General features: G+C 31.7%; 1 protein-coding gene across 2 annotated transcripts in view; it reads right to left on the bottom strand.

Moving 5' to 3' along the window:
* LIN28B (lin-28 RNA binding posttranscriptional regulator B) overlaps positions 1–14014 on the bottom strand; it is a 131537-nt gene that overhangs the window by 111443 nt on the left and 6080 nt on the right. Inside the window, exons 1-2 of one of the 2 annotated variants that reach the window (XM_006736861.3) lie at positions 13092–13101; positions 12085–12272 (exon numbers count right to left, since the gene is read on the bottom strand). In XM_006736861.3, the coding sequence (XP_006736924.1) occupies positions 12085–12272; positions 13092–13101 (198 nt within the window). Of the gene's footprint in view, positions 1–12084; positions 12273–13091; positions 13102–14014 lie in introns of those variants that run through there. The other variant, XM_081827490.1, reaches the window with a different exon arrangement.

The raw sequence follows: 14014 nt of genomic DNA, 5'->3' as shown, positions 1-14014 counted from the left end.
ATATCAGTACTAGATTTAAATACTTGAGAATAACCTTGGTGTTTTATGAATAGCTTGCTACCCAAATGTATATGAAGTAAGATCACAGAAATGAAAGATCTGGTATCCTAAGCCTTTCCCAAAAGCAAAATTTTAGTGACAATTTAAACATTAAATAAAGCATCAATAAATATTTATGTTAATTGATTAATTAAACAGAAAAAGAAATATCCAGTTGCAAAGCACATGTAAAATAAATCACTTGCTATAAATTTTAATATCAATAAAGCATGGACCAGCACATTAATTACAGACTTCATACCAGATCCTAGTTATTGAAAAACTGATACATCCACTTTTATTAATAGAAACTTAAGAAGCTTTTCTATATATCAATAAATTTTTCATATTTTGAAATCTAATTAACCAAGTATTTGGGATTGATAACAAAATCATAGGATTAAATATCATTGCTCTTTAAGATCTATAAGACTATAAAAATGAAACAATGTTTTTCTATGGAACAAAAGTCTGGAACATTTTATTGAAATATAATATTTTAAATAAAAATGCATCCTAGATTTTAAAATAGTATTGTTCTCAAAAGTCTTTTAAAAGGATTTACGTGTTTGGAAATATCATGTGCCAAAGAACACTGTTTTAAAAATCTTTGAGAAGATATTCTTTTAAAATTACCATTATTTCAAATATTTTACTTTTTAGTGACAACTATATTGTTCATTAACATAGAATTTAAACATTTGAAAAGATAGCTTAAGAGCAAGTTCAAACAACCTTAAAGATTAAATATTTAATGATTCATACTAAATCATAACATAATGACTAAATCACCAAATTAGAACCAAATATCAACATTTTCCTCACATTATCTAACTTCATAATAAAATATTTGTCCATTGATATTAATAGCCTAAGAGCTGCATAGCATTTTCTCCCAAACAACTACCTACAATGCTTATTATTACTGAAAGGTTAGACGGAAAAGGAACAGGAGAAAATGTAACCAATTAATTTCTTCTTATATTTACATGCAGTCCTGTAACACATTTCTTTCTTTTTTCTACCAGCAGTTTTTCCTTGCTAAATCATCCCAACCACCACTCCTACTTTCTTTACACTGAGTTCTGAGAAATAAGCTACAATTCAGAAACCCCAAATGATGCTAAAAGAAAATAGAAAAATAAGTACACTATGAAGGTACCACAATGTAGATAACAAGAGGAGTTATTATTTGAAAAATCTATTTAGTGACCTTTTTTGGCTTCCTAAGAAAAACAACAGCATGTATGTAAACTGAGGTACAGTTGTTGAAAAACAAATATTTTAATGCATAAAACACATGATTTCAATAAATATTTTCATGAATATTTCATATAAACATAAAACTTTGATATCTTACTCATTTTGAGATTCACTTCCATTCTATCTGTAGCTAACCAAAAGGGAAGTCACATGACTTACACAATGAAAGAGAAAGAACAGTTTTCTTTCCTTTCCTTTCTACAGGAAGAAACAAAAGCTCGGTATTAGCTATCCAAGGCCAATGGGTGGGGCCTGTAATGGATTGAGGTTAAAATCTTAATGGGGGCCCACTCGAACCTTCTGAAAGCATCAAAAATGTGAAAACGGCAACCAAAGCTTACAGAAAATAAGAAGCATTTAATGTAAGTTAGTTTTCGCAACTGGAAAATTCTATAGGAACCTAATTCAGTTTCTAAACAATGTTGCTGCTTTTGTTGGGGTAAAATCACCTAACTGTGATTCCCTAGCAGATACACACACCATCCCCCACTGGCACACAGATACTTCACGAGCTTCTTGAATAAATAGGAGTATCCAATGTCCAGGGTGATGGGTGGTCCTGAGGTCCTGAACCAGAGCTGTATACTTTTAAGGGATGCTGAGATAAGAACAAAGTGTTTTGTGTTTGTTTTAAACCTGGCTCTGTATTTAAACTCTTCACACCATTATTGATAACAGTTCATAAACTTGTACTATAATTGATTCAAGCAAATTTTAACTCTCAGTATAAATACTGGAAATTAAATATATCAAAACAAAATAAATACTTTGAGACTTTTTATAGTTCTGACTGAAATTAACTAATTCAATTTACTTTAAAGTAATCACGACATTTCAAAGCTATAAAATCTCCACCTAAGATAGAATATCATTACACTTTCACTACCAACAGGGTGCTTTTATAATAGCTTATGAAATAACACGTATTTAAATGAAATTATATATACCAAATAAATTGCAATGCAATGAAAAACTTCTAAATTAGTGAAATTAACCCATGCAGAGTCACAATCAATCATCAACTATTATGCCCATTTTTATACTCCAGGCTTTATTTTAAGTCTAATAGAAAGAGATTTTTTACAGAGCAGAAAGGCAGGATTTACAAGTGGCCCAAGGAAAAGATAAGCAATGAATAGTTCTGACCCCAGCTTCTCTGGTTTGATCAAGTGGGTCTGCAACCTGAGCCAAAGGGCGCAAATTCCTCACCATTCAAAATTCTTCAATGGCATGGGGGAGGAAACAGTGAAAGGGGCAAACGTGCAAATCCAACTGTCCTTAGATTTAGTATTCAACTAAAAATTTTAATTAGAGAGCTAAATAAATGAGCTCATTACTGTGATTAAATTTTGGATTCCTAGTTTAACCAATCCTAAAAAAAAAAAAAAAGCAGCTTTTTTTACTTGTTAAAATTGAAAAAAATTTATTCATTTATCTTAAATGTATGACTTACACAGAAATGTGTTAGGTATGTGTCTCTAATATCATTTAATCGATTTAAGGAAGTTGCTGAAAGTGGAATTAGTCTCCCAAGTACCAGTGTTCCAATATTGTAAGCAAAATGATGTATTATTAAAGTCATACTTTGGAAAAACAGTTGAAAGAATTCATTCCAAGCTCCACAATATATCAAGGATCCATGAAGATTTTAAAGCAATAGATAGAACTTGTGTTGTCAGACTTCTGTTACAAATTGAACTAAGGATAAAGAATTCATCTGAATGAAGAAAATGTTAAGATAAAAGAATTTAGGCATTATAGTATCTGGGCACATTCTAGCTGCTATCAGTAATGGCCTAGGCAACTGCTTACAAAGCCTAAGGGAATAAATGGTCATGAAGAAATCATGGCCAGAGTAAAGTTAATTTGAATTTTACATAGAGTCTTTAGATAATACAGCACAATAAAACTGAACAAAATCTTAAAGTTATTAGCAAACTTAAAAGATTTTGAAATAAATGTCAACTTTAAGATTAACAAAGTAATAAATTTTTTTTGTTTTTGTTTTTATTATTATATTATGTTAATCACCATACATTACATCATTAGTTTTTGATGTAGTGTTCCATGATTCATTGTTTGCGTAAACACCCAATGCTCCATGCAGAACGTGCCGTCTTTAATACCCATCACCCGGCTAACCCATCCCCCCACCCCCCTCCCCTCTGGAACCCTCAGTTTGTTTCTCAGAGTCCATAGTCTGTCATGGTTCTGCTCCCCCTCCGATTTCCCCCCCTTCATTCTTCCCCAACAAAGTAATAAATTAAAGCGGGTTTTGATTTTAAAAAGTGGACTGTTATAACAAAAGGTTAAAGCAGCTAGTAAAAGTTAAGTGTGTTATTAATAGCACAGTAAAATGATTCTAAACATTGGTAAAGATAGTTTCTACACAAGAAATCTGAAAACTGGGTGCCTGGGTGGCTCAGATGGTTAAGTGTCTGCCTTCGGCTCAGGTCATGATCCCAGGGTCCTGGGATCAAGTCCCGCATCAGGCTCCTTGCTCAGCAGGGAGGCTGCTTCTCCCTCTGCCTCTCTCTCACTGTCTCTTATGAATAAATAAATAAATCTTTAAAAAAAAGAAATCTGAAAACTATGTATTTTAAGACTGATAAGAAATCACTGTATTTAGCTCAAAATTTGAAAACTAACATTTATTATTTTATCATAGTTTCCCCCAATTTAAATGGGTAGAAGCTACATAACTAGGTTTCATAAAAAAGTGAATGGTTTATGGGAAAAAATGATCCACTGCTTTTATACATCGTATGAAAAGAATGAGAATTGGAAAAATCTTACTAAAAATTTTGCTAAAAACAATAAAACAATATATAGCAAACTGTAGAGCATAACTCTTAAGTCTATCATCCAAGAGTGATTTACACCTACTATGTGATCAATAAAAAAATACATGAATAAATATTGAACCAGAAATTTTTCTAGAGTAACCATTTTTTTACAAGTTAGTACTTCTACACAATAAACCATCTTGCCAATTTATACCTCTAAGAATGTTTACTCAGTTGAGATAGAAATTCATTATATTTCTAAAAGAAATTCATTAAATTTCTAACAAGAAATATGAATATCAATAAGCCTAATTATGCCCTTTAGGTAGGCAATGAGTTTACATTGCATGAAAAAGTACCATAGGATAAATGAAATTAAGACAGAAGATCAGTGAAATGCATACTAATTAATCTTACTTTCATAAACATAGAAACTACTAGTGAAAAAGCAAGCAGAAATAACTCTAAAGAGAAACAAAAAACATTAAAGTAAGTGTGGGCTGTATTTGATAAAGGATACTGAATTGTAGCTTATGTCTAAGGTGACAAAGTTAAAAAGAGCCAGGTCATTTAACCAGTTACTATGACATATCAATAATCATATAGAACAACTAAACCTCCTGTCTTCAAAGGTGACTGACTACAAATGGACACAGGAAAATTTGGGGGTGATGAAATGTTCCGTATCATGACTGTGGTGCTGGTTACATAATTTGTCAAAACTCATCTAACTGTAACTTTAAATTGGTGAATTTTACTCTATATAAATTATACCTTAATAAAGCAGAGAATGCCAAAAAATAAATGATATGAGTTTACTATCTTTTAAAAATTTTGACGATTTACATGGTGAGAGTATCAATAAAAATACAGTGCTCAAAATAAAAATTAAAACTAACCTGGTAGTGTTACATTCTTAAATTATTTTCATGTATACTACCTCAATGAGCCCTTACCTTAACCTTGAAAAATGGGGAGGAAAGATATTATTGAACACATTTCACCTATGGGAACACTGAAGCTTGAAGGAAGTGACTAGCCAAAACTAAGAAAACCACCAAGTGGCAAAGCCAAATCCAAACCTTCCTTCATTTCTGATCCTTTATTCCTTAGTCTACCACACTACCACTTAGTAATATTAACTATGTACAACAAACATCACTGAGCCCTTACTATCTCCCAGGCTCAGTATTAAATGCTTTACATGTGTAATAACATTTAATCCTCATAATAACCCTATACAAAAGTGGTTACTGTTTTGTCCCCTCCCTTTATGGGACCCTGAGACACTGACAAGGTAACTCACTTCCCCTACAAACAATGAACTCAGATTTGAATACTGATCTATGTGACCAGAAGCTATACTACTGCATAGTACCTCACAAAGATTAATTAGTTTCAGAGCAAAAGGTATTATATATCACAGCAGGTCTATTTCAAATAATACTTTTTCTTTAGCTTATACTTAAGAATACACAAACTGGCTATGTACAACTGAATACTCAGGTAAAACTCATGATAAAACAAACTATTAAAACAACCTGTATGACTAATTCATTTCCAAGACCCTATTTATATCCTGATATTTTAAACAAACAATATTATATGCCAGAAATTAAGCTATTATACAACACATTTTGCCCAATTTTAAAGAGAACACATAAAAGAAGGTAGCAATTTAATTTTCTACTATGAATGTATGCCTCTGAAAATAACTTATGTGTGATTTTATTGTGATAAGGACTAGGTTACATTTTAGTTTATTTATTAAACACACACTTGCTACACAATTTATATAACACCCCAAAAATTAGGTATTAATTACTCCAATTTGCTGCTGGTTTTAAAAAGAAAGGTAAGACTAAGCCTATCAATTATCTATAAATCTTAGGTTAGACAGCATTTCCAAATTGTCAAATATTTAGACACTGGGTGGGGGGGCTGTAATTTTCAGATAATTTTCCAATTTGTTGCTAGATGGAAAATAAAATCAATCCTGATATATCAAAATGCAAAATAACAAATACTTTTGTTACTCATTCAATAGAAGTACTCATTAAAAGATAATTTCTAAATATACCCCACTGAACCTACAATGTATTTTCTTGAATATGTTACTGTTAACTTTTCAATATTAGAAGATGTTGTAATCAAATTCTTTTAGGAGAGAATATAAACCATTTAAGTTTCTTATGGACTGTGTATGTTACAATGCCATAACCTATAGTACCTATATGTTGAACAAGCTGAATTTCTTGTTACTTAAAATTCAGTGAGAAATATCTCAAGATATAAATAATTGATAATAACAAAATAACTACAGTTCATATGTAGTTCCAAATCAAGTCAAAAGAATATCATATTTAAAGTAATACATTTCCAGTTTAATTAATCAGAAATACCCTCACTTTGTTTAGGTTATACTTGGATTAGAAATAAAAACATAGCACACCATATTTTTAACTAGTAACTTTTAGGTTAATCACAATACCAAAAGAACTACTCAGTTAAGATATACAAAACTATCTGCAATTATCTATGTAATTTCTGAACAGAAAGAATTCTGGCAAGTTTAAATAATAAGGCTTCCTTGCTGCCCCAAAGCAACACAATCTACAATGATCTCACTTTTTATCTACCATGTTGAATGCAGGCAACAAAGGAAGTTTTTAACTTCTTATGAAACCCAAGAACTCTAAGATTCAGTTAAAGGTAGATTAAAGTTGTTATGCTAAACACTGGTAAGTGGTTTCTCACGTATTTGTTTAAAAAACAATTCTTTGATTTATTGCCTTCATTTTTTGTGAATAGTCTTCAAAAAAAAGAATAAAAAATAAGAGGAAAATATTTAAAACTTACAACAATAATCTTTATCCATTTTTACTGAAGTATAGTTGATATGCATCAATAGTATTTAACATGAGGAAGACTATCTTAAATATATGGCCAATTCACATACTGGCCACATTCAATTTAAACTGAATTAGAATAAAAATATCTTTTTAGAAGTAAACAAAAACAAAAACAAAAATGTCTTGAAAATAGACCAGCATTTGAAAATCAGAAGGAAAATTATCTAATATCTTTCAAGACAATAAAAGTCATAAAATTTTTATTTAAATGTCTTTACATGTGATTTTATGATTAAATAGCTTTAAAGCATTTCATTTGGGATTCTTCCAAATTGGTCAACTGGGCAAATCATCTTGAAAACTTGGTAGTTTTAGGAATAATTTTCAAAATATTAAAATGTGTAATTCACTAACAAATGAGCTGTAACTATTAATGATCATATTTTTTTAATTTCTAAGATTTTGCTATGTCTAAATAATTTTTGACACTGATATTTTCAACAGCCCCAAGAATAATAATAATCACCACCATTCTGTGAAAAATGTATTCATGCTAAACTATGATAAAAATAAAGATGGCTAATAAATTGGTGATGAAATATTATGAAAAACTCTTTAAACATGAACATACTGGAGTAAATCTGTTTTCATGAATTGCATAATTAATAATCACTGAGACATGAACTCTCTGCTACATCAACTGAACTGTGTATAATACATAAAATTTTCATGTATTTAAAAACTATTCATCTCCAAATGTTTTCATATCATATGCTGTTAATAAAAATGCCTTAAATTTATCTCAGTTACAGAAATATTCTTATTTCTCCTATTTCCATTGCTTTGAGATGTTTTCTGAGCAAACTCATAAAAGGAACATAAATAATATATTAAATCGTTGTAATATGGACATTTGTGTTTTCCATTAAGATCAAAGTATAAACCAGAAATAAAAAGCATAAGAAGAAAACATCAATACTTGAAAAGTAAATTAAAAATTCAAAACCAAATTATTAATAAATATTTAAGCCTATTAAATAATGGTAGCTAAATTACAGTCATTTTGACATTACTCTTTCTCTCTGGAAAAAAAATTCTTACATAAATAGTGAAATAAATGAAATACATTTATGTTAAAAATTCTTTATACCATAGTTGATGGCAAAGAATTCCAGATATATAACCGAAAAAGCAAAGAAAATACTATTATGCAAATGAGCTGAAGAGAGGAAAATAATGAGAATGGATTCTATACCCCCACCCCAACAAAGTTTATTTTTTCTCATTAGGTGAGAAAATGACTTTGGAAATAAATATCAAAATTTATGTAAAGAAAAACTTAAATGATAATAAACACCAGTAAGTAGTTATTAGGAAACATTGCCCTTCTCCAAAAAGATCTAACTTTAATTACCATGTGACTCATCTAAACTATCATTAAATATTTAAGTTCTGTCAAAGTTTATAATATTTCAAAAGGTTGCAAGAGACCTATCCAGGTAATTTAAATATGTTATCCCACAATCTAACTATGAATGCAATTTTTTTAACTTATCATAACAATAAACTAAAAGAAGTATTAATTATTAGTACTTACAAAATAATTGTACTCAAACTGATGAAATCGCCTTAGTAGCAAAAGCAACCTAGACTTACAAATCTGTATTAACTATGTATGTATATTCTTACTTCAGTTGAGAGACAAATCTCTGCTTTGCACTGGATCCTCAAGTAAGAAATTCCTACAAATGTATCCTATTTACAAACTAAATCATCATCAAAATTGTCCAATTTTAATTATTAAATATTTTAAGGAACAACTCAAAAACAATAAGCTGTAACAAAATTCAAAAATACAGTATTTACATATTCTTATAAGTTTTTAAAAATATTATTAAATGCTATTGTTTCCATATTAATGTGTGTCAGAATACATATATTCATTACCAATCCATAATCATATGATCATTTAAATCACAAGTTAATATTAGGAAGTCAAATGAAGACTGCCATTTTTAAACCACCAACGGTCACATACCATCCTCAAATAGCAGAATCTCACTGCATTTATCAACAAGTCTAAAGATAAGAAGGGTACAGCACCTAAGTCTTGTTTATTTTTGAGAAATTGGTGACATTACAGAGACCAGAAGAAAGTGTGATTGTATTCTTGCCAACAAATTTTAAATAGAATTATGTTAACTATTAATGTACAGCTCTATTTTAAAACTACACATGCATATATTCTCTTCATTTCATAGCAACTAAATTGTTCTTGATGTGCAATTCTTTGCAGTAGAGTTTTCTTTTTTTTTTTGCTATTCCTGTTTATTTTTATGTATTTTTTTTATTTATTTTTTGTTGAAGTATACGTAGTCAATATTTTTTAAAGAAAAAAAAAATCCTGGAAGCCACAGCATGAATTTTTAAACATTATGTTAAACTATGTTAAACTAAAATGATTTTTTTATTTCCCCGAATACATACTATTAAAAATGTTTCATAGTACTTAAAAAATATCTAGTGACACATGTACTTCTGAAGACTCAAAAAAAAAAAACAAAACCCAAAACTATTCCATGTACTTAAAAATAATGAGTAGATATCGGTTCAGTTGAACATTTAAAATTCCTAATTACCTACAATGCTTATTCTTTCATAACAAAATAGTATATAGATAATGAGGGAAAAATCTAATTTGAATCATTTATTAAACATAGTATGCTTTCAAAAATTCTCATACAGTAAAAATGCCAGTAAAATAATAATTTTTAAAGTATTTTAAAAACTTTTGTTAAATGGTCCTGAATTGTAACCTGATTGTGTAAGTGATGCTGACATGATACCTGCACACATCATTTATGACTATTTATTATTACCTGCAATTGCTTGGCTAAAATCTGTAGGATTCCTGCCTTGTTCAAAACAATTATTCATATGATTTATATGCAATTTATGTGAGTCCCAATATAAGAGAAACTCCTCCACCAAGGCATCAAAATCAAGAAGAAAAAAAATAAAAACTGAAATCTACATAATTTTTCCCTACGAAAAAAGTGAGATATATTTCAAAAAACGAATACTGTAGTCATCAAAAAAATTCCCTGAAGTATCATTTTCTAATTTTAATTTAAAGAATATCACTGCCCTGGTTTGTTACATCACAAAAATGCTAATACTTAAGTTTTATCAACTTTTTTTACATACTTCTTCCTAAAAATGTAAGAACACAAATATATACATTTTATGAGAATTTTTCTCATGTATCATTTTAACACTGTTTTATTAGTAAATACACGATATGTAACAGAAGATTAAAGCAAGCTTAATATTAATAATCAACATTTGTACTCTAGAAACTGTTCACTACCTATAAATAAAAGTTTTCCAGCAATATAATATTTCATAATTCATGGATATACTTAAGTTTACCAACATATAACCATTAAATAGCTTAAATTTGGGTGTCTTGTGGTTCTAAATATTAATACTGGTTAATAAAATGTCTAATATTTGAATGTATTAAAAGGTAAACACAGGAAACCAAATTATAACAAGGTGTGATCAAAGAAGAAAAGGGCTATTTTTTTTATTCACCTATAAAACAAATTTATGAGATCATAAAGAACAATTTAACAACCTAAAGAAGGTTCAAAGTGGGGAAAGCCAGAGCCTGAGAGAAAATGGATTTGTCAATGATTTCAATCATTCAGTATAGGGAGGAAAAAAGCAGAAAATGTAGGTTCATTTTGCAATATAAAGTAAGAGGCATAAAATCCAGTAGCCTGTCTATGGCCTTCTATTTATATATTTAAACCCTGTTTCAATTCACAGATTATGCTGATCCTTCCACATGTAAGCAGCCAATAATGATGGCCAGGCCCTTAGGAAAGGAAAACACACACCACACAGCAAGGTCAGGAAGCTACCAACCACCACAGGACAACAGATCAAAACAGAATGGTTTCATATGTTTCTATTGTTTATATACTTAATTTGAAGATGATATTCCTTGGGGAGTAAAGGACGTTGTAAAAATTACCAGGAACATGCAACACAGAATCAAATAAAATACATACTTTTCTTGCAAATATACTAAGTATTTCTTGCATGTATCTGTCAATCTGTAGTATTGAGAGCCATTCATTCAATTTTTTAAACTTAAATGTCAAGCCAAAATAAACCTCTTTGGTCTTAAATCCCTTTACTCCTAAGAATTCCTTACAGAGAATTAACTTCTTTCAATGAAATAATCAAGCTCACAAACTGTATATTTTTTTTTTTTTTGCTATAGATTAAGCAATAGAGGAGTGAAAATGGAAGAGTAGTACTAATTCACTTGTTTCTGAGTTAAAATTTTGAAAATAGTAAGCAATGACATTCTGTTTGGTATTTAAGCACCTTAAAAAATTACAACACAATATAAGCAATGGTGGAAATTTACCCAAAATAGCAGACTAGAACATTTTAAACACACAAACTAGAGCCACAGCTGGCCACATGTTTTTTGAGTTCAGTTTCTTAAAGAGACAGTATCCCTGGACCTATGCCCTACAAGGGAGCACATTTCTAAAATGTTTGATTACCAAACATCTTCTCTTGGCATTTCTTCAAATCCACAGTTGGCCAACAGTGTTCTATTTTATTTTACTGTAAAATCAAATTATTTTTATTTGAATCCACAAATGACTATCAGGGAGGCAGAAACGAAGTAATAGGGGAAGCTACTGTGACTTAAGATATCTCAAATAAGGAGACCCATAGATTTCCTATAATAGCAAATTTTTTTAAACTTAAAATGATCACTCTTTCTTCATTCATTTCCCCACTCATTCACTCAGCAGAGGCGACAGAGTATATTGTAACCCATAACACCGGAAGCTACACTACAGCAATTTCGCTGTCGAATGAAGAGGGGAACTTGCTAATAAAGTCAACCAGCACCCAAGCAGTGAAATTTCAAAGACTTCATTTTCCGTTTAGGAAAAGATACCCAGTAAGGGGCCCATACACATACCCTAAAAACCGGATTAACCCAGGATGGTAAGGAAGATTTTCTCTTTCGGTGTACGTCCATTGACAAACCTACTGACCAACTCCTGCACATGGAAAAAAAGAAGAGGGGTGATAGAAGTTTGGCTTACTTGGTGTACAAACACATCGACTGGAATATCCAAGGGGCTTCCCTCTCGGTTTATCATGGAGATGAATCCAAATCCCATTCGCACATTGAACCACTTACAGTGGCCAGTTCCGTGCAAAACTTGGGATTCCTCCTCTGCCTGCTCCGGCAGCTTCCCGGGCTCTTCTCCACCACCTTTGCTTGCCCCGCCTGAGTAGAATAGGACAAAAAGAGTAAGTTAGTCTGGATTCCCAAACTGTTCGTTGAAAGAGAAAAAAACTGATTGGGGTGTGGGGGTAGGAAATAGAAAGAAACTCGAATAAATGGTTGATTCTTTTCTTCTACGGAAAATATTTAAAAAGAAAGGGTTAAAAGGGGGAAGCGGGGGGAGGAGGGAGCCACACTGTTCTATCGATCACATCAACTTCCACTTTTCTGTACATACGTGTACTTTTTCATTTAACTCCATTTTCCAGCCACATATTACAGTACAGCATGCGATACTTTACTTGCATATTGCTGATTTAACACTGATCCCATTTACAAAGAGAAATTTTCAGCGGAACTATTCTCTCCTGAGGGCACGAGGAGGAAAGAGAAATCGTGAAGATGGTTAGAACTAGTTAATGCACATGCGGCAGCAGTGAATCCAGGGTTATTTGCAATGTGCATACCCCTCCCCCCCAATAACTTTCAATTAAAGTTGGGGTGGAATGGGGGAAGGGGCAGGTGTATAAAAGTTTTCTTGGGCTCACTAACTGAAACTGCGCTTAATCACACTCAAACAATTCAAACAATAGCCCACTGAAAGCTTTTCAAGTTGTGAATCAGTGTGGGCGGTACAAAACATTTTTGGAGATCTATAACAATAGGTTGCAGAAAGCCCCAATGCGCGATAGGGAGTGGGGGTAATGCCCCGCATTGGGGTAAAAGGGGAAGGGGGGACCGGGAAAGAAGGGTGGGAAAGGGGGAGGGGGGAGAGAAAGGAAGAGAGAAAATCACAGTAAAACAATAGAAAAGAAAATTAACCTTCGGCCATGTTGCCCCACGGGCCCTCTGCTCCAAACTCGTGAGATGAAAACTTTCCCTTTGGAACGGAGTGATCTTCTGCATCAATCTAACATCTTGATTTTGTGCGATCACAAATTTAGCTCGCATGGTCTAACGTGATTTCCCTCTTTTGATTTTTTTCTCTTCTCTCTCCAGTTTCTGGCCCCCTGAGCCACGTGACTTTGTCAATTACATGCTTTCTTGCTACTAATTTCACCTCGGATCCTTAAGGGGCTGGCAAGAGGAAGAGATAACCAATCGCCATTTCATCTATGCTGACATCAAAATAATTTATGAATGAACATGAAAAACTCAAACATGTTATCTTAAAGACAATTTGGGACGCTTCTTTAGGATAAATCAGAATGCTGATTTTGTGCTTTTACTTAAACACAATGGAGGGAGTGTGAATCGTCGATTTAGAAAAACGGCAGTCATATATGTGCCCACGCGTGCCTTACACACAAGCCTGTCTAAATAATCTCATTTAGGGGGAAAAAGCCATTTAAATAAAGCAACCGATGTTATGCTTTTTTTTTCCCCCTAGGAAGTCAGCTGCTCCATAGTAGTAAATCTGCTTGGGGTGAAAATTTCATATTTAATTCAGTTCTTAGAGGAAAATATATAATTTACAAACGATCTAATTAAACCTAATTACATCTCCATGAAACTTTAGATAATAGTAACATACACCTACAATAAGACGAAAACACACAATTTCCTGATCGTGCCCCGAAATTTTTTCAAATTTAAAATAAGATCCTACCGGAAAAATCGCTAGCACCTTCATGTACTCAAATTATGTTTAGGTTTATCATTTCGGAACATTTTGAAGGGGGAATTGTACTTCACAGGTTTCTCCGCCATCTCTTTCCGGGGGAGGAGATGTGATTAATGACTTC

The sequence above is a fragment of the Leptonychotes weddellii genome, chromosome 8, assembly GCF_054177405.1.
Source record: "Leptonychotes weddellii isolate Sample4059 chromosome 8, ASM5417740v2, whole genome shotgun sequence".
Classification (NCBI taxonomy): Eukaryota; Metazoa; Chordata; class Mammalia; order Carnivora; family Phocidae; genus Leptonychotes; species Leptonychotes weddellii.
The sequence above is the reverse complement of the archived record's forward strand: the minus strand, read 5'-3'. Positions and strand labels throughout refer to the sequence as shown.